The 25,583-nt window shown below is 43.9% G+C and overlaps 1 protein-coding gene across 2 annotated transcripts in view; it reads left to right on the top strand.

The window, feature by feature from the left end:
• The first annotated feature begins 1,465 nt into the window (after window positions 1–1,465).
• The window catches only part of TET2 (tet methylcytosine dioxygenase 2), a 73,137-nt gene continuing 49,019 nt past the window's right edge, over window positions 1,466–25,583 (top strand). Inside the window, exon 1 of one of the 2 annotated variants that reach the window (XM_057404598.1) lies at window positions 1,466–1,623. In XM_057404598.1, the coding sequence (XP_057260581.1) occupies window positions 1,594–1,623 (30 nt within the window). In that variant the 5' untranslated portion in view covers window positions 1,466–1,593. The remainder of the gene's footprint in view (window positions 1,624–25,583) is intronic. The other variant, XM_057404599.1, reaches the window with a different exon arrangement.

The raw sequence follows: 25,583 nt of genomic DNA, 5'->3' as shown, positions 1-25,583 counted from the left end.
AGAAACCCCACGTATTTTCCTATGGGACAGGGCTAGCCAGATCAGCACCTTTCCAAGGGCCGGGGAGCATGGGCTGCCCAGTGCAGGTGTGGCAGGAATGACACTGCCACCAGTGCACGGCTGTTTCAGCAAGTGGTATTGGCAACCTTCGGTCTCCAGTCCGCTCCTGAAATGTTTCACCAAAATTAAAGCAAAACCAAAAGCCGGAGAACAACCTGCGATGCGAAAAACTAATACCCGCGATGATCTGACCTCCCTAGAAGTCACTCTGATATGCACCGAGTGTGCAGGGTTTGGCATCTTGCTAAAGCTCTTGCTCACCAGCCCAGGGGACAGCCGGGGATCCCGGGAATGATGAGCACAGAGGCTGCAGACCTCCTCCTGCTCCTCCTGGGGTGAAGGACACATCTGCGGGTGGGAGAGGGTCTGTCCGGTAACCTAATGCTCTCCTAAAATTCCCCCCCTGGCCTCGCAACGCCTTCCGGACAGGCCGGAGTAAAGCAGCTCGGGGTCTGCGCGGCGAAGGGGAGGCGAGCGGGTCAGTACGCGCTCAGGGCTCCGGGGTTCGTCGGTGTGAAACCCCAGCGCCGGTTCCCGGAGAGGCGGGTTTGCTCACTCTGCTCCCCGCAGCCTCCCGGCTGGAAGGGGTCCAGCTCCTCCGGTGAAGCGGGGCGGCGCAGGGCGGGGACGGCAGCGGCTACCTGTCGCTCCCCTGGGGCGAGGTCTGGCACACCGGGGAGGGCACCGAACTCCGCTCCCTGACACCAGCAGCCAGACCTCCTGCGCGCGGTACGCACGGAACCGCTTCTCCTGCGGAGAACAGCGGGAGCGAAGTTCGGAGCGGTGCCATCAGTCCCGCTCACACGGCGCTGCGGGCTGTTATAGCCCTCTGTGTGTCCCGCTGTCCTGCGGTGGGACATCCCCGCTCACGGGCCCGGCTGCCTGCGGACACGGGACTTCATTCTGGGGAAACCTGGGCAGATTTTATTATTTTAGATTGTTTTCTGTCTCTTCTGGACGGGAGCTTTTCTTTCACGCTGCCCGCCGGCTACCGAGCGGCGTTACCGGCTCCCAGCCCCCGCCGAGCCAGGGGGACAAGCAGGCGGGTTCCCGCGGCGTGGGAAAGCGCCGCCGGCCCCCGGGGGAAGAGAATGGCGATGGGGAGGGATGCGGGACGGGGTGCCCCGCGGACCCGGCTCCCGCGCGGCGCAAAGCGGTGCGAGCAGAAGAGAAAGGGGAGAGGGAGGAGAGGGCAAAAGGGGGGGGACGGGGACCCCCGAAAGGGCAAAGAACGGCAGCAACCGGACACCCCCCGTCAGGCGGTGCCGCGGGAGCGGTGACGGGGGCGCTCCCGCACCGGCTGCACGGGGGCGCCACGTGAAGGGAAGGGGTGCCATGTGGGGGGTGGTGGCGGGGGGAAAGGTGGGGGTGTGCATCGCGCGCTGGGCGGTGCGGCGCGCGGGGCGGGCACCGACGTCAGGGCGCCGCGTGCATATTGATGCGGGGGCCCGGCCGCTTTCGTCAAGGAGCAGAAGGAAGCAAGATGGCGGCCCTATAGGAGCGGGGAGCGCGGCGCCCGGCTGTGCGTGCTGGATGTCGGCAAGGCTGAGGGACGCGGCAGAGGTCAGAGCGGGACCCCCCCCCACCGCCCGCTTTCCCCGCGGCACCACGGGCTGTCCGCGGGGCCGCGCCGCGCTGCCGGGCGTCGTTTTGGGGGGTGGGCGCCGCCGCGGTTCCCCCAACATGGCTGACTGACAGAGGCGGCGGGGGGCGCCGCGGGCCACAGCCGCCCCCTCCCCGCGGGGCCGGCCCCCAACTTTGCCTCGCCGCCCCTCCCCGCGCCTTTGTCTGCGCGGCGGCGGCGGCGGGGGACGGCGGCGGCAGGCGCCCCGCTGCTTGAGCCCGCTCCGGTCGGCCGGCCGGCCGGCGGCTCCCTGCCGCGGGACTGCCCCGCTGGGACCGGCTTTCCCATCCCCAACCCGCGGGTTCCCGGGTCCCGAGCGACAGCAGCGGCGGCGGGTCCCGGCTTTGTGCCGCTCCCCGGCCCCGGTCGGACACAAAGGCGGGCGCAGCCTCGGGGAAGGGGGAAGAGAGGGGGGACTTGCGGAGTTTGGGGAGGACGGGAGCGGGGGGACAGGCGAAACGCGGTGCTGGGGGGCTCGGGAGAAGTGTGTGCGGCGGGGAGGAGGGGGCCTCGCTGCGGGGCCTTCGTTTTGCCGTGCGATCTACACGCGCGTTTTGTCCGCGTTGCTAAATCCTGCCGTCGGAGCCGCTTGCACAATGTGGCCACGGGAAGGGGGAAAAAAAGAGTTAGTTTCTCGTGTATGTTCCCCTAAAATAACGCTTTCGGCGAGGTCAGGCTTGTTCCCCGCCAGATGACAGACAAGAGCAGGAACCTGACCACATTGGCGAGCCGGACGCGCGGCACTGTGCGCTCGCATCGTGGCATTTATTGGCGTTAAATCACCCCCTCGGATACTAGCAATCGTTCTCGTGCCCTTAGTTAAAAGAAGGCTTTTCGGCTCGCGGTCTGAGTCTTGGTAATCTAGCAGACCCCTTTCTGCTAAGTAATTTTCCTTTTCGGAGGGTGAGGTGAAGGGAGAAGTGATGTGGTCTAGCGTGTGCTGCTTCCATCGAAATGTTGCAACCAAAGATCTCATCGTAAGATTTGTTTTCCATGATGAGCGGCATGGAAACGTGCGGGCTTTGAGCAGTGATCAGCAGCTCTGAATATCGGTTCAGCGTTATTCTTTTTATTATTTTTTTCCTTTTTGAATGTGAAGTTTAGGAGTTTCAGAGATTAGGAGGTAGTGTCCCTCCAGTGAAAGCAGGTCAGTGGGTGTTGTTTGTCGGCTAATGAGGCCGTTCCATTTGCATGTTAATGGCAGGTTGACTTACTGCAGCAGGGGGTGAGTGTAGTAACGTGTACATTTACATGTGTATCTGCGTGTGTATTCCACTACGGCACTTTCTCTTGTGGTTGTAAAGTGCAAAACAGGACGTGGTTGCCGAAGATATTCAACAGGGAGATGTTAATGGTCAAGAGTCGCGTATAAACTGATGATGGGGGGGATCTGACAGAGTTAAAAGGAGGGGGAAAACAACACAGTAGTAGATGTGGTGTCCTTTTAAGAGATGCCCTTGGCGTGTCAGGCTGACCGTAGATTATAAATCATCTCTTCTTCTGGGAGTTAGACAAATTTCCTTAAGTGGTGTGTGATGAACATATTGGTTCCTCTTACCAGTAGCCACGGAAAATGAGCACGTTTCTCTGAGCTCTTAGGGTGCCTGCCCCTCAACTACTGTTACATTTCCCAAAACTTCTTTCATTCTTAGTGTTTTTTTTTCTTTTCCTATATGCCTTAATTTTTTGCACCCCTCCACGTAAAGGTAATCCTATGCAGTTTCTATATAGATTATAGTTTGTATCTCATTGCTAAAGGTCTGTGACTAAAAATGGCCATGTAACAGTCTTTAATAGACTGCCACACAGAAACGCTACTTCTCTGAGCTCTTTCTGTCTCAAACGCATGGCTCTTTAGCTGCTACAGTCCTTTGACATTTTCTGTTCTCACTTGCTACATATCTGTCTGGTCTGTTTTAAAAAAAAAAAAAAAAGACTCAAAACTGGATACAAACACTGATACTTTGTTGCATCTTCATTAGACAGTTCTGTGTAGTTCTTTTCCGGCTCTCAATTTATAGTCTTTCTATTATGTGTAAGTCCCTTATGTCATGAAAACATCGGTAAATCTAGCAAGTCAGGAATTCTAGTTTGCCGGATCTGCTGCTGTTAACACTTTGACAGAACGTGGATGTCTTGGATTTTATCCTAGAGAAAACCAACAATTTGGAATCAATGTAAATAAATCAGTGTTGGGCAATATTTTATCTCTTCCTCAGAGTCATGGAAAACATAGTGTGAACCCTGCCACTGAAGTCAGAAAACATTTAAACTTATCAAACAGGGGGTAGGGAGGAGGAAAGAAAGGGAAGGCAAAGGTGTGAAAAATAACAGTGCTTCAGTAGTGGGACTAAACTGCTGTTTACATGAAATAAAGAAGTCAAAAGTCATCTTTTGGTGTAAATAGTTCTTTCATTTTGGAAAGTGACATAAAAAAACCTTCCTGACGGCATTCAGGCAACCTCAGAAAGTGGCTAGGTATTGCCCATTTCAGAACTAATTACTAACAAACTTTCAAAAGAAGAAAAAGTTTAATGGGAGGCACTGAGCCTCCCGAATTTGCCGAACTATCACTGTTCATATTAAGGCTTTTAACAAGGACTTTGGCATTGTACTGATTTCTGGCTTTTAGCCAGGGAAACTGGTATTGTTTTGATATAGTGCGCATGGTCCTAGACTTTGGCATGTCAACATTGTTTAAAGAACAAGAAACGTGTGCCCACTGAGGAGTTATTATGACGGACAGATTTCCAAGGTCCCTTGTTGGCACCAGTGCTGTGCTGGGTAGCAGAAATGGGAGGTTGTAAATGTTTTGGTTTGTGGGTGCAGAATCAGGAGACCCTGAAGTTGTTGCTGGAACAGAGATTTCAGCAGCCAGAGTTGAAGGAACCGTTGTTCCCTCTCGCCCAGAGCACTCCAGATGCTGCTGGTATTGTGTCTCCTAAAGGAAGAGAAAAAACAACTCCCCACCCCCCACCTCATCATGTTGTGAATGCTCCATCCCTGGCAGTGTTCAAGGCCAGGTTGGACAGAGCCTTGGGTGACAAGGTTTAGTGTGAGCTGTCCCTGCCCATGGCAGGGGGGTTGGAAGTTGATGATCTTAAGGTCCCTTCCAATCCTAACTATTCCATGATTGTATAAATCTACTGTTCAGGTGTTGAAAAACACAAAGTTGGGACTGGACTAATGTTACTGACACTGTTTGGGATTACAGAGAGTGCTTCACTTTTAAGTTACTTGCATGGGCAGTAGAGTGGTTTTCTCAGAGTGTGCCTAAACAGTGACTTTAAATCCTTTGCTCTCTTTCGTTCTGAGTAGGAGATGTGTTGTGTGTTTCCACAAGTAAGGTTCTTCTTTAAAAAACTGTCCATTTTTCAAGGTGGAATTTCAGATGAGCTGTCAAATTTGGCTTGTCACAGACAGTGACCCTACTGCCTCTCTCACTTGACTGCCACACAGTAGCTCTAAGCTTGGTAGCAGCATCTGTAAGCCAGCTCCACAATTCGAGCCTGAAAGTGGTAGGACAAAGTTGCCAAGTTTCAAGTAGAGTTGGTGGTTCTTTTGGAAACTGTGCTGGAGAACACAACGACAGATGATTTTGCCAAATAATATACAGTATTTATGTAGTCCAGCTCTCTGATTGCTGTTAAGGCAGTCAGCCAGCAGCAGTAAGTGTTGTGACATCATTCTGAAAGGCAATGTGCTGGTTCTGAAATGGAGTGGGATGTACTATGATTCATTATTAAAAAAAAATAAAAATAAAAGCTGTAGTCTGAACAGAGATAAGGCATATGACTGCATCATGGCTGAATGCCAGAAAGGGAATTATATGAATCAATCACACTTGTAGCATTATTCCAATCCCATACTCTGTAAGGCAGTGAATACCTTCTTACTCATTTAATGATATTCTGCTGGAAAAATATCCTTTTGAACACTGAACAAGTAGCTAGTAACAAGTTGCCATAGTTCCAGTTGGTACAGTTTCAGATCATTACTGCTTGCGTGTTCGATTTGCATAGCTTGTCCCAATATCCTAGTTAATAAAATGTTACAAATGGAAAGTACCATGAGTAATCATCTTCTCAGTCATCCATTGAAAGAAGTCACTTCTGCCTTCCCTTAGGGTAGACAAGTATCTTAAAAGAAAAATCCACCCATTTCCCAAGGAATTGCTCTGTGGGTGGAGACAAAGGTGGTGGGTGAAGGAATAAAATTCTGAACCGTTAGCATCAGATGGACTAATCCCGAGGAAAGCTGATGACTGACCCCAAAAGGTTGTTTGGGTTAAAATACTGGGAGTGTGCCTCTCATTATGTAGCAGGGAGTAACAGAAGGAGAAGTAGGAAGAATGGCTAACTAATTTCACCCATGTATCTCTCTCTGTTCTTGGGAAAAAAAAAAAAAAAAAATTAAAGCCCTGCCTTACAAGAGGCTCAGAAAGAGTGTTTTACAAGTTGTTCATGGTAGAGGACTAAAATCTGGGGACAATTTAAATAAAGCTGCTATACTTAGAAAAACATTTTAACAATTAAAAGCCATAAAGATTTAGATTCCTGTCTGTCATTTCAAGCAGGCTTGTTCTTCTCTGTCAAACACCTTACAAAAAGCTGAATCATCTCAGCAACCTGAACAAAATTCAGGCTGTCCTTCAAAACCAAAGTTTTCCATGGAGGTGTGGATTTCAAGTTGGAGTGTTATTGTCATGCAGCATACATATCACAAGAAACCCCAGCAGGAGTATTCTTACAGAGAAATAAAGACTTGCAGTATGGAGGCTTCAATTTGACCTAATTCTCAGTGTGTTGTATTCCTCTTATTAAAAATAATAATAGAAAAAATAAAGGCAGTATTTCTGTTGCAGTGCATGATGGAATAGGCTTGTTCTATGCTAAAGTTCAGCAAGAAAGGAAAATTCAGCATCTTAATCCTAATCAAGGATGCCATTTCTTTTAAGACAATTTCAAAGAAGTGAGCAAGTGACTGGTCAGCTAGATAAGATATCCAGGAATAGCTAAATAACCAAATACCCCTTGGAAGTGTCTTCCATGGGTACAGGGCAGTAGCCCAGGCACTTTCTGGTTAATTACTGTGATGCAACGTAGACAACATGAAATAACATACTCTACAGCATTACCTCTGACCTCAAATATACTCCGTGTGGGTTCTCAGCATATGAAGATTGGTTTCACCAGGTGTATGCATAGGGGAGGAAAAGTTCCCAGGTTTAAGTCAAATTTTTTGGAGGCCTGTAAAGAAGATCATGACTTTACGTGAGCTACCCTATCCTTAAAGTTACATTTTGATGATAAAAATTTAAACAACTTCTCTGCTTAATCTCCTTTCTAATAATGCATAAACAGTCCAAGCTTTGTCTTCTAATGTCCTGGCGTGAGCTGCTTTAGGTCACATCATGTTGGAAAGTGATTTGGCTCCACTGCAGTAATAGTCTGGCTTACCAAGCGGGTAGATGTTTAGGTCAGGAGGATGACTCTCCATGCGGTTGCACGCACGTGGCTAGAGTGTTTACAAACAGTGTCCCAGCATCCTCGGCAGCTGCCTCGACGCAGCCAGTGAGGACAGAGTTCTAGGAATGTCCCTGGTCCTCACGGGCGGTGGAGGAGAGGAAAAACTAAAACCTCACAGTTTAAGAAAACGTATCGCATTTTGGATTTTGGCTGAGCTTTCTGCATCTGTGTTGCATTCTAGATCCTTGGGTCCTTTGTCAGATGCTGCTGTTTTTTTACCCCCGCTCGAGCGCAACGCGGGCTCTGTTGACATGTTTGCCTGGAACAGATTGACCCTAAGTATGAGATGGGGGGTTAAGGGAATTGCTGCAAAGGTTTCAAATGATTTCTGTGCCTCCCCCTACCCTCTTAAAAAAATTATAAGGAATTCAATCCCTGAAAGTTTTCATGACAAAACAGCTCTTGCAATACAAGAATCCCACTGTAAATGGGTATATATTTTTCCTTAATGAGGCATGACTCACTGCCTGTTAGCATACTAGAACAATTCCCTTTTTAAAGAACAAAAAAAGAGACAGTGAATCCTACTAACTTTATAAGTAAAATCAAATAGCTGAAAGTCTTTATTACTTAATGAGACATGTTGACACAAAGAGGCGTTGCTGTTACGAAAGCTAATACCACTGCAAGGCAAGTTTTGGATCTCCATTAGACGTGAGAAGCTTGGTGAAGATTTCTGCATTTACTCAACCAAATGAATAATGCCACGAATGTGTTGTTTAAAGGGGGGGGGGGAGGGAAAAAGGAGGGGGGAAAAGTGGTGGAAATTATTTGGGTTGTGTTGCCAAGATGGTTTCAGGAAGCACAGATGAAAATACATGGTAGCTGGTCAGAAGCACCCAACTGACAATATGTTTCATGCCCTCCCCTGTGGACCTAAACCAAAGCTGTCAGACAGGTTCTCATCTCCAAAGACACGTAAAGCCTGTACGGTGCGTGCACTGTGGGCAGAGATTCTGCTCCTTATCCAGAAACATTATTTTCCAGTCCCATGCACAGTTTTCAGACTTTCTCATGCAGTTTTGCAGCAAGTGCTTGGGATGGTGTGCAAAGTGCATTGCTTGCCATGTAAAAAGAATCCCAAGAACTGTTCTTTCCTAAGCAGTTGGTCCAAGTGTCTCTTCCATATTCTGAATTTGTCTAGATGAGTCATGGTATTCACCATCACACAACACAGTATGAAGGCCAGTCCACAGACCTTGTTATACACATAACTTCTGCTATTAATTGTATGTTCACATTGGCTGCTTTCATGTTATGTTTATGTTGATTACATCACTGTATTTTTGTTATTACACTACAGTGGTTCTCACCTGTCATTTATGAGACACAATTATTTGGGTCACATCCAGAACCTGCTTCTGTTTCACTAAGCTCTTCACCTCCTTTTGTTTTGTTTTCTGACTTCTTTTTGACCCACAGTTTCAATTACTCTTGCAGCAGCTGGCTAGCAGAAGGTAGAAGGCAAGAATAAATAATATATGAAAAAATATGTGACAAAGGCATTTCTGAGTTTGCATTGACTGCTTGTTCCTTCTCTGGCCACTTTTAGTGCTGTTAGAGAGATCAAAGGGCAAATGTTAACCCTGGGCCTAATGCTGACAGAAGAGTTTTGCCTTCAACTTCAGTGTCCTTTAGTAAAACTTCCCATATTTGTCCCTTAGCATGAGAGACATGCTGTTTGTGCAATACTCTCTCCCATTTCATGCCCCTGATACTTTTTTTTCCATCTTTGTTTAATCAATTTGTTCTTTCAGTACTACTTCACTTGTGTTTGAAGTCACATACTTTGAAGTTATACAATTTTTATACTTGCCAAAGGACACAAAACTCTTTCAGCTCTTATGTAAGCAAAAAGGAGAAAAGAATGATTGCATATTTCCTCTTGTGTGCAAGTAGCATTATTGTCCTGTTCATGGTAAAATCAGGAAAATGTATTGTTGCAGTAAAGCAGGAGTTGCTCCCCTTCTCCCAAAGTTACTAAAGTTCGCAGAAGTGAGATAGATATTTCCTTGAAGCTTGAAGTCTATGTATACCTTAACAAAAGGAATGCAATTTGTCCCTGAAAGAGAACATAAAAGGAGTGCAATTTGTCCCTGAAAGAGAACATATGAAAGCTGGAAAATACATTGGACTCACCTCTCCCTGAAACATGGAGAAGTGGGCGTGTGTGTATGTATGTGTTACAGACCTTCACATATTGTCTTTTCAAATGACAAGCTTTCTGTTCCCCTAGCACTCCTTTGCTTATTTGTCTGTTTGACTTCAAACCAAAAAGGTCTGAGGTATTACTAAAATGGCAACGGTAAAAATCAAAACCACGAAAGTTGAACAACCGAAAAGGGTCAGACTTAACACTTATTTAACACACATAACCAGTAGACATTTTGGGGGAAAGAAAACCTATGCTAGTGATTCTCCATTCAACATGCAATCAGTTTGTGAGTGTACACGTCAATACCCAGGAGCAAGTGAAAATATTGACCAAAGAATGAAGAGCACTCTCAATATTCATAAACATGAAAAATGCACAACACAGAAAAATACAGCGTTTCAGTTCCTTGTTTTTTCTATGGTACTCTCCATACTTTCCACAGAACATTTTTTTCTCTTCAGATAAGTTTGGACCTGTACTTTTCTGTTTCCCTGTAATCCTCACTGCAGAGAAGAAGCTTTTGTCAGTGTGAGAAAATAGTAGAAAAAATAAAAATTGTGCTAATCTATTTTCTTTCTCTGTTACCATATGTAATGCCCAAGAAGTGAGAAACCAAGTAGGAAAGCAGATTTCTATGCATTTTTCCACTGTGCCTATGTTGTACAGTTGACAAGATGTCAAGTATAGGTGGCTTCCCTCCCGCCCCCAAATGGTGTCAGCTGACTTGTGATCCTGCAAACTGATGGCAGTCCTTGCCATATTCACAAAGCTCTGTTCATTTTCCTTGGGCTCACAGAGCTGCAACAACCTGCTTGTGTGGAGGCGCTTGCAGGAGTGAGGCACCTAGTCACATATTTCTTCTTTGAGCAGGGAGGAAATGGACGGAAAGATGCAGGTATAGAACCTCCGAGCTAATTTTTGCTTTTGAAAAACCCAACCTTTTCAAAATAGTTGCAAGTTAACATGGCTTTTTTGCTTTAAAATATAAGCTCTGGCTAATGGATTGAAAATAAGTTTTGCCTCTGGAAGAGTGAGTCTGTAACTACCTACCGAATAGCTGTTTTCTTCTTGAAACAACTGCTACTAGCTGGTTGGACAAGATAGAGCATGAGTTTAATTCAGGATGGCAACTCTTATGCTTCTAAATATAAAGAGAGTGGATAGAGTGAAATTAATTATTGCACGTTAGGAGGCACCTCATATCCCAGGCACAAAACAGAATCCTGCTGTGCTTGGGGCTGTACAAACATAGCATTTTTGTCCCAGTTTGCTGTTTAATTCAGTAGACAAAGAAAAGGGGTCTGGAAGTGCACAAGAGGCCAGAGTGTTAGTAACTCTTGTTTATAACGCAAAGCAGAGGCAGGCAGCTCCCTTCCAAAACCCAAAATATTTGCAGTAAATAAGGCAAAGCTGCTATTGCTACCTTCTCTGTCTGAGTGTTGCAGAGTTCCTACTCAGCATTGCTACAGTCTTTTCCCTAGGGTGCCAATATTAATGAGCAGCCAAAACATCCAAAGAGTAAGAGACAGGATACAAAATTAATAAGCAACAACTGAGAGCCAAAGCACACACAGATCACGCAACATGGCACAAACCCTGCTGAAGCCATTCGTTTCAAGCGCCTTTTTTTTTTTTTTTTTTTTTTTAACCCTAAAAGACATACAGGAAAGCTGTGGTGTAGATGGGAACTGAACCCGTATCTCCTAAGCCCGAGTGCTTTACCCATGACACTCTCTTTCCTGCTCATTCAGAGGTTTACAGATAGTTTTCTCTGCTTACTAAGATAACAGAAGTATCAATTTTAAGAAACAGAAACTAGACTCAGAAAGCAGCAGCTTTTCACTTCTTTCACAAGTTGGTTTTCAGTAGAATTTTCTGTTGATTGACAGCATGTTCTTGGGTTTTGCTGCATCAAGCTTCAGACCTTTAAACCAGTAATGCTCATCCAAAACAACCCAGCAAATGAATTACTGTCACTTATCTCCTTAGGAAAGAGGATGGCTTTTTGTGCACTGCTTTGACTGCAGCACTGTTGAAACCCTCCGCTCCCAAGTGAGAAAGGGTGCAGGAAAGGATGTTATCTCAGTTTTACTAGTGCTGCAGATGTCTCTGGGTGCCTCCAAATAAATAAGCAAAATGTCACAATGAGCTAATTATAATTAAAAATAGTTTGTTGTGCTGGTTAATTGCAGTGTGTGAAACAGAGTTGTGAAATGTCATTTCAATAAGTAGGTACTCCAATAACTCTCATTAACCTTTAATACCCTTGATCCTCCTATTCATTCAGGCAAGATTTCCCACAGTCTGCAAACTGTTCCTGCACATCAGCTCCAACCTACTACACAACTCCTGTTTTGATCTGTTTTATCAATTGAAGGTTTGTTAAGGGTTCACAAACCCTAACACTAACATCATACTCAGTAGCAGAACTCAAGGGAGAAGAAGTGAACCACCGCCAAAACCAACTTTAATTTGTTGTCAGAAATTTCTGCCGGAGATGGGATGTGACACAACCGTAACAGTATTCATAGCTTTCTGTGCAACAGTCACCTGTTATCCTAGTCCTGAATCGAAGACAGGAAACTTTACTGTCTCTCTCTGGTATTTGAGAGTTCTTTTGCTGTGGGTAGTCATAGCTCAGCCCGCCTGTTTTGGTACATAGTGCATTTAACTGGGAGCCTACCCTAAGTAACTTCAGCACATTCACAGGTTCGTGATACAATCCCCGATGAAATGCATTTGGAAATAAAATCCAACGGGTAATTTAGCTCATGCAGCATCTCTGGATACTGACAGAGGCAGCTGACTGTGAAGAACAGATGGATTTTTCCCTGCCATGTTTCGAGATTCAATAGTGCTGCAAACTGCTTTGGAAAAGATGTAGCGGGAGCACTCAGACTTTCTTCCTGCAGTTGCTGTTCTCCCCATGTCGGTTTGGAGGCTCAGCCGGCCGTGTCCCCACGTGGCTTGCGTGCACGTGGCTGCGCTGTTTACAAACACCATCCCAGGTGTCCCCAGGGCGAGAGGGTGCCACGCTGTGGGACCCAGCTCCCTTCACGTAGCTTGTGAGACACCCTGGTTTTCACCCACATTCATGGCTGCTCATAGCAATTGTGGCCAAAGGCAGGGCTGCGGTGGGCTGGTGGAGTCTACTAGCTCACATGGGTTTGCTCAGTTTACACTTAAGCAAAATTCAGGCCAGGGGTTTAGAGCAAGGCTGTCCACGCTGAGTCAAAAATAGAAACTTCATTGCTTGATAGAGTAGTAGCACTGGAAAGCACTAGCTAGACACACACCAGCGAGGAAGGTGCTTTTCTGCTTTCCAGAGATGCTGTTAGGGAATTGGGTAACATTTACAGTACGGCAGGATTTCAGAAAGTCTGTGGGAATGAATGGGCCCTTTTTTTTTAATTTCCCACTAACAAACTGGGGAGGATCACTTTTTTGTCCAGGTTGTTGATGGGTCTCAATGGAACACAAGTAGCTTGGAGCACTTAGTATTTGAAACTGCAGTTGCATTACCACTGGGAGAAGACTGTCTTGGTTTTGCTTTGTTTCAGCAGGCCGTTGGCTTCCAGCAAGAAAAGAGGCTTGAACAGCTGTGTATTGCTGCATTAAATGGCTTCCCATAGCTGAGGCACAAAAAGACAAAGCATGCTTCTTTCCAGCCACTCAGCTAAAATTGTATTGACTTACTTTTTGCCACTCCCCTCATGAGTTCAGAGTTCAAGGACTCATGTATCTACTGTACCTTGAGTTCAGATAACAATATACAGCTACATGGAGGGAACCAAACAGCAAAGTTCCTGTTCTTCAAAGACAAGCATTTTTCTGTGCTTGCTCCCCTGTTTTGTTTCGGGGTGTGCGCTGTTTATTTTTCTGCTTTTGTTTTACTCTCCCTCCCCACAACCCTCCCGCTCACTCTCTGCTGCTTGCACACCATCTTCCAGCCGCCTCTCTGGCTTGCCTGGCTGAGAAGTGCAGACTCAGCAGGGACTGGTAACACTTTAACTCTTTGTCCTATTCTCAGCTTTCCCAGCAAAGGTCAAAGGAAACGAGACTTACAGCTGCACTTGAAACAGAGCCACTATAGGAGGGAGGGACAGCAACCACAGGCTGTTGCACCCCACCATTTTTTTTTTTCTTTTTCCTGAAGCATATAAAGTACATGGCTAGGGTGAGACGAAACTTTCTATAGGCTTTGGGTGGCTGTATCTGCTAATTTCTCGTTAAGAGGAAATGAAAGACTTGGGACTTCTGTTTGTACCGGCCATATCTAGCTTCACGCAACCTCTACTGATACAAACAGAAATAATTTAGGAGTTACTTCCTCAAATGGCTGAAACGTGATCTTAATTTCATCAGTGCAAAGCCAGCAGAAAGCTGTTACAGGCACGAAGTCTCAGTTATCTGCTTCTGAAGTCATTTTGGAAACTGGCTATGTGCCCTTATACAATTATTTTTCCTAATAGCTATAGTTTTTCATTGTGTTGTGGGACCACACTGGCTCCAACTTCAGTGACTTAGGGCAGAAATGAGTTTTATTTTTCTTGAGAGCAATTCAGCACTGCCCTTTACTTAGAGCTGAGAGAAGGAACCTGCCTGGACACCATCAACTTTTGCACATGTGTGCCACATACAGAGAAAGGTTCCCATTTGCCCTTCAGACAACTCACCGTGGTGTTTCACAGGGCTGCAAGGGGTGCACGCCAGTGCCGGGAGTGTTGGCGCTAGTTGGCTTAGTGACATCGACACTGGCGCCAAGGTTTACCTCTCGGCTCAGCACTCTAGGTCATGCTGGTGTCTCACCACGTGTTCCCACGCACGTGGCGGCAGTGTTTACAAACATGACCCCAGAACTCTTACGGGCAGTTATGAAAGAGTCAGCGAATGCCACATCCCGCGTGCAAGGGTGACCGAGATCGCCGGTGCTGGGAGTGAATAGCGGAGCGCTCGGACTGAACGCAGGCTCTGAGAGCACATAGGGTGTTCAAGGCAGATGATATTGCTCCCAAACTGTTTTGAAATATCATTGCCACCATGAGAGAGTTTTCCACCGTAATCTAAATATAGCTACTATTAACTAGCAGGAGTGGTGGGTAAGTGATTCAGCAGCTCAGGGATAGAAGTGACTGTGTTCTTCAGCTCCGTAAGTCTGTTTCTGTGTTGAACTGACTCAGAAAGCATGTAGAATTTTCAAAGTGGGAAGGAACTGCAAAGCTGACTTACTTTAGCTAAAGGAAAAGAACACTCTGTAATCATGTGGTTCCTGATTGACAGTTCCTTTTTTTATTCCTTTATTAACACTTGGGCACTAATGAATGCTGTGTAGTCAGGTTGTGACCATCCATTTAGGAAATAGATGCCTTAGTAGTTTCAAATGACATACCTCCATCTACAAAATATGAATACCACTATATGGCTGACCAGATTTTTTGACATGAGCCTTAAGAGAAAAATGCATAGAAATGCCCCTTTAGCAAACCAGGCACTCTATGCTCAACTGTCAAATGTCCTCATTCTATCTTCATATATCTTTTTCTTAAATCACTTTTGGATGCAGTAGATACATACTTTTGAAAAGTGTTCTTCCTCACCCATGAAGTTCTTCAAAGAAGTTTGCATTGTACCCCAAATTACTTTAAAGCAGCTTCTTTCCTGGAAGTTAGCAGTTTATTGTAAAATTGAAGTACGTGGTCAGAAAATTACTTTTTGTCAGATTCTAGCGTTCTTGAAGTTTTCTCAGAATTACCCATATGTGGAGGAAGACAGGCTATGTAACTGTGAGTGGCTGCCAAAGATAAACAGAGCTTTCTTGAAAAAGCTGCTAAGCTAGCAGAAATAACCCATGCTTGTTAATAAATCACTTCCAGTTTTTACTTTTGGAATCAAGGAATTTAATCCCAGCTTTGCAAAAGCCTCCTGAATGGTGAAGGATTTTTCTTTTGCCTCCCAAACAGAAAGATTGACCTTTCAGAAGCAGATGAGATGGTAGAAAGATGGTAGTTCTGTTTTATATTAGTTACTATGATACATCACAGCATTTGTAATTATCATAATGACAAAGCCGTTAGGAAAGGTACACTACAAGCTTCTCCATGCCTCTTCTCCAAAGCAATTCAATCTCATTACTAAATAAAAGTTTTGTAGGTATAAAGCCAGTCCGTAGTCTTCACCTTTCCCGTCCATACCCATGGCAGCTCTGCGTCAGAGTGTCGAGGCTCCTGCAGAGTTTTTCACTGTGTAAACAAAACAGGAGAGGCCAACACATGTCCACTCTGGCCTGGTCATTAACTCATGCCATGTGGTCAGATAGCTCTAACCTGAGCAGGTGGTGTGCTCTCTCTGCAGGCCGGCCCCTGGCTCCTTGCTGGGTTTGCCCAGTCTCCCAGCTGATTTTTAACAGTGCATTTGGGATGTGAGCAAATGTGCTTGCATCAGTTATTGATATCTTTTCACTACTGAATGTTCATTACAGTGTTCATTAGACTGTGTGCAATAGACCTAGAAATAAGAATGGAGAAATAGGCCACTTTTGTGTGTTATTTTAAGAGTTCTTTGTGGCATTTCTCCTGCCTGAAGAAACCAAATCCACCATAATGTAAAACTGTACAAGTATGGGCAAACTTTGAGAAAGGAGAACTAGAGCCTTACTATAAAATCTTCTCTAAGTGTATAAAGCTTTTCTCATGGGTACATCGTCGTACATCATCTGGACTCCTCCAGAAGCCCTGAAGAACTTTAAAAAATGTTCTGAATCAGTAAGGACTGAGGTTTACAAGGACTAGTGTATTAGTATTTATGTTGTCTGTGGGCTTTACCAGTACATTTAAGTTAACCAGATCTATGCATATATACAAATTCTGTCTGGTACGTCTTTGTCGTGGTTTAAACCTTGTTGGCTACTGCTGAACCCAGGACAATCTTTGATTCAGAGAATCTTCTTACTGTTGGACATTTTCTTTTGTTGACATTTTCTTTTGTTACACAAAGAGCTTCTTTTAGTCATCCAATGAAGAGAATAAAAGGAAAGAAATGCTGCTTATGATGAAGATTGTTTTATTCAACACTTTTAGTTGGGGGCAGGATAGAAGCAAATAATGTAAGATTACCATTGGATGCTACAGGGTGAATACCGCCATTGTGTCAGTTTAGATGAGTATCTCAAAATAAATACAGACTCTGTCATGGGTTTGTCCTCTAGGTAAAAAAGTAATGGAAATCTTGTTTAACAAGTTCAACAAAGGCACACCTAAAGTTTAATTATGTCTTGATGCATGGGTGCAATTCTTACTAAAGAGTTTTACCCAACTACCTGAGAACAGGCTTGGCACTTCTGATTTTTCTTATACTTAGAACATATGCTGATCAGTAGTCATGTCAGTGGTGCATAGTCTGGGAAAAGAATCCTTTAGCATAATAAACAACTATCCCCAGTCATAGGTTTTTCTGCAACGTGTGTGTGAGAGAGAGCAAGAGATTATTCACCAATTTGTAGTTTTCTGCCAATCCCCTTTGCCCCCCACTCCCTTCAAAAGCCAATCTGCAAAAAAAGCAGGGGAAGATGGAGATGAAATAGTGCCTGTGGTATTTGCCAGAGGGATTTTTCATTAATGTCTCTTGGAGCTGGGAATCTTGGCTGGGATCTGAATTGTGCTACCAAAATTCGCAGCACTGAATGAGGCAGTGGGAGGACTCCCTGACCCAGAAGGTAGACAGACAGGGACCACATTGTTCCTCGGTCTCTCTTACTCATTGCTTTCTCAGCAGAAAACAGTTCCTTAACAGACCAACTACTTATTCTTTTTGTGCACAGAGAAGAAAACATACAGAACACCTGCTTGACACTACATTAAGTTACATTAACAACTGCCCACAGCACTCAAAGGCAAGGTAGGAACATGCAACAGGCCTGCAGAATATCTGCTCAGCACCAGCCACAGGCAGAAAATGCTTCCCAGCACCCTACTTAAGACAAGTCCTGTTAATTTGAGAGTCACAAGAACTACAATGTGTGCAAAAGAGAACAAAACTAATGAAAGAAACAAAGTACTAGGGAATGCATGCAGGCAAATGCCCAGAGATGTTCTTAGGAAAGCAAGGAAATCCCACATTCTAGAGTAAGTTTAAAAAACATAAAAATTTTCTGAGCCATGACAGCAAAGGCTCTTAATTTTCATGGTATTATACCACTGAGGTGCTGACATTTCTTCCCACGTCTTCCAGTACAAGAAACACTACTGTGCTTTGCCCACCAGCCTGCCTTTGGCCATGGCCAACCTCCAAAGTTTCAAAATACAGTGTAAGATTACCCCCTATTTCTAAAAGCCAAATTATACATCAGTGAAAGAGAACAGCATTTATAAAGTAACAGGCAAACAGAAGAAACCCTGATTTATGAATTCAGTAGAGATACACCAGCAGAGCAAAATCTTCTCCTCATGTTTCACTGTACTGGCAGCTTTTTTTTTTTTCTTTCCTAATTATTTTTCCTTGCCATAAGTCCATGAGTATGGAGAGAATGGGTGTCTCAAGCATGGTAAGTATCATGAAACTCCATGTAAAAGAATGTAATGTAAAGTTCTGATACAGAAAACTGGGGTTTGTTTCATTTTTTGGGGAAGGATAGTCAGTGTCTTCTCTTTGTGAGCCCGTTATGGCCTGTTCAGATTTGCTTGCACCCTCATCCAGGAAAATTTTTACCAGGAAACTAAATGGAGTTTCCATGTACCAGTGCAGAGTGATGAGAAAGGTGGACATGTTGTTCCTAAAAGTTCTATGGAATAGCCATGGAAGAGAGCATTTAATCCATTTTCTTCTTCCAAGACTGATAAATTGTAACTTTCAGTTTTGACAAATACTTGGATAATCTGCTCTAGAAGACCTTTGCTAGCGCAGATCCTGTGTCCTTCCAAGTCTTCTCGTTTTGTTCAACTTTGTTTCTTTTAGGATAGATATAGAATTCCAGCTGAGGCTTTGCCAAGGCTGAGAAGAAAAGTAACTTAATTCCCAAGAAAGCCATACAAGCAGCTACAACCTCTGCAAAAAGTGCCCTTTTTCTTAAAAGGATTGACATCAACTGTTGAGATTGATATTCACTGTAACTCCGGGAACTGCTGTTCCTCATTCAGTGATTGTACTCATGATTATTCCTGCCTTCTGAGACATTGCATACGAGAAACCCCAGAGCAACTTCAGGAAAAAGGCTAGTGTGTGAAAACAGAGAAGTTGCTATCATCAAGGAGGAGGAAATGCATACTGTGGGAATCTTAAAATAACTAATTACGCATTTTTGTGAGAGTCCGTGATACTCTAGACTCCACATTTCTCAGAGAAGGACCATGTCTGTGCAGGCACACTGCTGGTATCCCATGCATAATGTGAAGAGCGCTCCCCCAAGGAAGATTTGGACCATGTCACATACAGCTTAGTGTGGGTACTTGCTCAATGTGGCACTAAAGAGAAGTGGCAAAACCAGATGCAGCGCAGTACTTAATAGTATGTATGATTTTGTTAAGCTGGTTTTGTAGTGGATGGAGATAGAAGCATGTTTCAGAGAATGCAAAACACTAGAAGAGGTTTCTCATGAGCTACAAAAGCCAGAAGCATGTAAGGGAAGATCTGAATTCTCCTCCTTTTGTTCTAGTGAAATTTTTGTATGAAATTCGCAGATTATGAGCACTGCTAGGGTATTCTGACTCCAGGTACTCCTGGGCTGGGTCAGGGCCTCAAAATGAGCAGCACAGAACAAGGGAGGAGGAAGTTGAGCATAGTGAAAGTAACACTGGAGGGTGGGCTGGATACCATACATTAAAGGCAGAGAAGGGCGGGCTCTCAAGAGCTTACCCTCGGCTCTCTAGCACAGTTTTGAAGAACAAGAGTATTTGAAGAAGTAACAGCCAACATATTTCACATTGCTGAAAGGAAACAAATACAATTGGGTGTGGTTAACCTAAGGACCTTGCTGTCAACCTGTTGCCAATGCAGATTCTTTTGTAAGTAGCGGCCATTTCTGTGAATTAGGCTCCAGCTCCTTAGGACACACCTCCCTCTATGCAGGGGTGGGGGGAAATATGTCTCATGGCTTTGGCTGTAAGCTGGAGGTTGGCTGAATGTATTACTGAATGTTTATACCTTTCTCTGAGGCATCTGCCCTTTAGCAGACTATGATAAAACCAGACACTTGTTTGCTCCGGTGTGGCACTTCCCAGGTGCTGCTGGCTGTTTCCCTGTGTCCTCCCTCCTCTAAAGACTTTCCACAGTATGCTTGGGAGTCCTGTTATGAAAACAGGGTCAAGAAAAGCTGTTACTGGAGCAATATACACATAGTGACCACCTACCCAAAGAACTTATTTTCTTCATTTGTTTGTTTTTTTGCAACACCCAGAAAGTTGCAGTTTATGCCACCAGCAGCTAGTGTGGTCACTTAAACAGTTCTTTCTAAAGCAGTGGCATGAAATTGTTCTAAGAAGAGCAAACCACTGTTGTGTTTGTTTTATAAAGATTAGATTGAAGGAAGAGGAAAAAGCTCTCTCGTGTAGTTCTCTCCTTTTGTTTCTAGTTTCGATATTTAATGAACATGTGATATTGTTTTTAGCTAGTCCTGATGGTCTTGTGAAGTTAGTATTTAAAGCAGATGGCTGCAGTGCTTTAATAAGATGGTTACTATAGAAACATAGCACTGTGAAGGCAATAGTTTCTATAATGCATGGTATCCTCACTAAGCATTTTTAAGACTCTTGATCTACATGTAGCAGGCTCAAAGAGAACTAACCAAGAAATAGAAAAGCTAGGATGCCTGCATGGAGTATTTGCTTCAGCTGAGGTCCACTTAAACCTAGCTGGATAGCTAACATTTTTGTGGCTCGCTAAATAGCTGCTTGAAACAACATGAAACATGAGAAGAGAGATAAGCAAAAATATCGATGGAGGAGACAACTGTGGGCAGGAGACAGATCATTTCTGTTACCTTTTTTTTTGGAAGGTGAGTTGGACTCAAACATTAATACAAACAAATTTAAAAGCACAAAACACCCACAGACAATCAGTTTAAACACCCAGATATTTACTTTGCAATCCTCAGGCTTCTTGTTTACTTCATCCTTGCATATCTAATGTTGCCTATCAACACACTTGTTGCAGCCTAATACATGAGGAAGGACACAACATGTACTTTCAGGGACTTGGGCTTTTTATTACTGCTTCTAGTTTTCTTTATTATGCCAAAACTGTTTTAACCTGAAAGTACCTAAATTCCTCTGCATGTGCCAAAGAATTTTACAGGCTATGACACAGACTTTGGAAATCCCTTTAAATGTTAATTATATACATGAGTATGAGTTCACCCTAAATCAGGATATTCAGGGGGGTAAATGGCAGTCTTTTTGGAGGCGTTACTGTTTCTCCTTTGCAGAACTGGGTAGGAAAGTGCTGCCTCATCTACCTGTGTCTCTCCCTCCAGGGAATGAAGTAGTTTTCAGCAGTCACAGAGAATGAATTCATGGAGATATTGGTTGTAGAACCACAGAAACTATGAAGCAAAGAAGGTTTCGAAGCAACAGTAACCTGATGTAGAGATAGCACTTGTGAGAAATACCCATCCTTTCATAAAATCTGGGCATCCTGCTGGAACTCATGTCTTGTGGTGTAGCCAGCAACAGTGCTGACCTGGACTAGGTTCAGAGGCAGCTGAAGACAACCTGGGCATTTTCTTTGCTTTCTCATGCTTCCTTTGGTTCTCCTGAACTTCGCAGGTGTTTGTGCTTATGTGTTTTTGCTTTTCTTTGTACTTTAAAGCACCTAAGCTGGGCAGGCCCAGTTGAAGGGCTTGCCTCTTAGGAAGCTGAACACATCATCATTTAAATAAAAAGACAGAAGGGAAAAAAGCTGTGAGAACACTCAACTAATAGGGCTTTCCTCTACCCTAAGAATGAACTTGTTTCTGTGGTTCCTGTTTCTGTATGGTCATATCTGATTCCTCCTGGACTTTTTCTGTGACTTAAAACTTTCAGAGGAGGAAAACCACACATGATCTAAAATGCCTCCCACCTTTCTGCTTTGTCACTATGGTCCTCACCACTATCATCCTCTACACACCAGTCAAAGTACATCTTGCCTACTTTGACGGTCCTTCTGTCTCTTCCCTTGGAAACATTCAAATATTATACCTTATCTTACACTTGAGGCTTAGCTTGCCTCATTCCTGGTTGTGTTTTTCTCTCTCTCACCACTGCAGAGAATTACGGTGAGCAGCACTGCCCACAGCTTTGCAACTTTAGCAAGTCTAGAAGTCGGAGGTATTCCCTGCCCTGCTTTGCATACTATCTGCCTTGGTTTAGATGTATTTATAGTGCAGCAGTAGAGCTACAGACAGATACTCTGAAACAAACATCAGGCCCTTCTTCATGGTGCTCACTGTTTTAGATAACTCTTCAGCACAGCACTGATGCTCTGTGGATGAGGAAGCTCACCCTCAGACTTACTATGCATGCACTTACATGTACACTAAACACTAAACCAGACATAGTATCTCTGTCTCTATTTTCACAACAGGAATATTTTTAGGCATGACAGATATTATGAAGGAACTCTGCCCAGCTGCACTCAGGATGGATGGGGCAGGTTATTTTAGGTTATTACATAGCAGTTCTCAAAAAAGAAAGCTTTGTAGCATGCAGGCGAAAGCTGAGCAGGGAAATCTGTTCCTGGGACTCCAGCAGTAGGAGCCCTAGGGGAATGGGTAACCCTGTGGTCTATATGTGGATTTAGCCTCAGGCCCTTGGTGGTCTCAGGAGGGCTTGCTTGATGCACGAGCACCTATTTCCAGTCCTTGACTGCTTTGACTCTGACTGCTGCTCCATGTAGGATTGTAGTCCCTGAACAGAAAAGCTCTTTTATACTTTTCCCTTCCTTGACTATAGACCTGAACATGAGCACTTCTGCACAGCAATGATTAGTTAACCTCACAAATAATGTTGTTGACTGCCATGAGATCACTATGGTTTTAACTGCATCCATGTAAGAAACTCACAATATAGCCCTCTGGGAAGAAACAGCCATCAGTGAGGAAAATAAAAAAAAAAAAGCACATTTTATGTCTTTACAGTGTCTAACAGAAGGATGTCCCTAGCTGAGCTGAGGCCTGAAGACATTGCTGTGACACATAAATAGCACATAAATACTTTTTTTCTGTAAAATCTGTTAATTATTTGTAAGTGCAAAGCAGAGGTGCAAAACTCAGGACCCCACCGAGTGAGACATTCTAAAGTTGTGAAAATCCTTTCACCATAGAACTTTAAATACTGCTTTTATGGGAGAATACAGGAGTCAGAAAGCTCTTTGTAGGAAGGTAACAAAGGAAAAAAAAACAAACCCAGCTTTAGCACAGCTTGCAATAGTGACATTTTGCCACTTGTCTGTGGTGCAGTGGCTTATCATTCACATGAGCAGAAGTGGCAAAACAGTCTGGTGATCACAGCCTCTGGGAGTACTGCTGTTGTGATTATCTCATAGCACTATCTGCCTTAGTCCTACAGGGCTGCAAATCTTTTACGTTGATGCTAGTCATAATTAAATGAGATCCCATTACAGTCAGTGCAGCTATTTATGGAATTAACTACTCACCAGTATGAGTAAGGGGCTCATAAGTCAGCCAGTAGTTACTGTGGGAAACCTCTGTGGGTTAAACGGAAAGCTGTTGAGAAATGTTGGTATTTAAATGGCAGACACAGTAGCTCAAGAACATGGGGAATAAGAAACTCTGTTTCTAACATTTCCTGGCATATGACAGTTTTGATAAGGGGATTACTCTAAACAAAATTCTCAGTCTGAAGCATGTTCATAGCTTTAATTAGAGCAAGTGTAGATGGAAATTTACAGTTTGCTTAGCCTTCTATTTAAATCTCTCTGATATGTTCCCTTTGCACACCTGTTTGAAATAAAGTGTGAGTGGAAAGTATAACCTCATGGTGCTCCTTCAGCCTTTCACTGTACAAGATAGGTGTCTGTGTCTGGCTAAGTTCTCTTAGTTGCTTAGTATTTAGAGTGACTTTTTACTAGACAACTGGGATCTGTGTGCACAGAATGCTTGTTAGTAGCTGCAGCAGGCAACTGCAAGGAGCTACAAGAGGATACCATAACCTAAGTAGCCTGAAGACTCTCCACTAGCTGAAGTCCCATAAATTGCCTGATAATGTGCAACTAATGTGTAATCCTGTCCCAGTTCTGTCTGTAAAGTTTTGTTTGTTTTTTTTTTTCAGTAAAAATACACTTAGCTCTTCTAAAACCACAAGTTTGAATGTTACAAGCAAAGGGAGTTACTTCTGATAGGAAGGACCTACCCTCATAGATGAAAGTGTAAATATCAAGTCTAAATGCAATTTCACAGTAATTTCACAATACAACAACTAAATGCAAGGGGGCTGAAGATCCTTAATACAAAAAACCCCTTCACTGTTATGTGGTAAAATTAAAAGCCAGAAGTGGCAGCTGACAGATTAGGGGATTGCAAGGTTTACGCAGCTGAACCCACCACACCTTCCAGCCTGACCAAAAAGACCACAACCCACAAGCTATGCTCTAAATGATAGGTGTTGCATACGTGCTGACACTCTTTTTACACATAAATTCTGAAAAGACCTTCTCACAAGAAGCTGAAACCACATGAGAAGACTCTTGATTTATAAAACTAAAAGAAAAAAGTATGCTTCTGAAACACTCCTGCTGCACCTCCATGAAACCAGTGCTTTTTCAAACTTAATCCTAAACCCAGTCAAGAGACTGAAACAAATCTGATTTCAGTGGTCTTGGGATCAAATAATTAAGTTTGATTAAGCAAATGCCACCAAAGTGCAAGGATATGAAGAATTACATTGACTTTTCATTAGAAAACTCCTGTTAAAATCCCACCTGAATTGTGTTTCTAATGAGCCCACCAACCTTCAGAATCAAAGTTTCTGATGATTTATATTTTAGCAGCAAGCTTTCCTGGACACCGCATATTCTGTTTGTCTGCTGACTTCCCTTCTCCCTCCCCCTTATTTACTCTGTTCTTTTCCTATCAGTACGTGCCACTGTACTGTACACTGTGCAGTTACGTTACCATTTATCTGATGGAGCTGAAAGCCTAGATCTTTCTCTGTAACTTTTGTGAGCCAAACTTTAAAAGCTTCTCTTTCTCCTTCCCCTCCCAGATCCCTTCAGGGAAGAAGCAATATGAGCAAGAATATGCACAGATCTCTCAAGAATACAGATTATGTTCTGAACAGAAAGTTGGCTCATGCATGTCAATTACTTGTTATAAAGAATAAAACATTCACCTACAGTTAACCTTTAGAGGGAATGGAAAAAATAAAGCTATTGCTTGCTATATGTAATTTACTGAAGTGGCAACTAGCAGGATGAACTATTGAAAGTGGGGGAGGGAAGAAAAGTTGCTTTAGAGGATTCTGGGAGAGTAATTTTGACTAGCAGAGAGAGAGAGAGTCTCACAGCAAGAGACAAAATTGATTTGTTGCCAGGGTGTGCAACATGGGAAGAAGAGACATGCTCAGCAGTGGTGCTTAATTGTCCTTTTTATATTCGCTGCACTGTCTGTAGTCAGGCAAAAAGAAAAAAGCCCAGTCCTGAGTCAACTAATGCAAACACAGAGGAGTTTTGGCCTGCCTGATCCAATGTCCGTACTTAAGCTCATTGCTCATGTGTGTTAATAAAACACCTGTGGTTTCAGTCACTAGGAAATGTGCCATGGATTACTGACTTCAGAGAAAGCTTGTGGCTGGCGTATCTATTAGTGCATGCCTTTGCAAGACACTTTTGCTTTTACATTGAAGAGGATTCCTCCCCTCATATTAATGCAAGTAGCATTTGAGGCTTGCTTTATTTATTTATTGTGGACTTTTGCTCTCTATTGCAAAGGCTATTTGGGTTCTCCAAAAAGAAATACTTCTGGAGAAGACTGCATTGGCCTGTAGTGGGACAGCTGTAAATCTGCCACTCTTGTTAGACGGGATTAGCATACTCTATGACTTATTAGTGTAAACATCTGGAGAAGTAAGAAGTAGGAGGCAGGGGGAATAGAAGTTGCCTGGCCAGCACTAAAAGCCTCAGAATTGTTGGAGAAGGTGATGAAACATGCTGCCAACAGAAATCAGACAAACTTTTTTTGTGAAGATGCATAAATACGAGTACCTAAGTGCAAAACTTCTTTTGCCTGATG

The sequence above is a fragment of the Pezoporus wallicus genome, unplaced genomic scaffold (assembly GCF_028554395.1).
Source record: "Pezoporus wallicus isolate ANWC-B61680 ecotype Strahan unplaced genomic scaffold, APGP_CSIRO_Pwel_v1 contig_1583, whole genome shotgun sequence".
NCBI classification, from domain to species: Eukaryota; Metazoa; Chordata; class Aves; order Psittaciformes; family Psittacidae; genus Pezoporus; species Pezoporus wallicus.
This window is presented reverse-complemented; position numbering and strand designations above follow the sequence as displayed.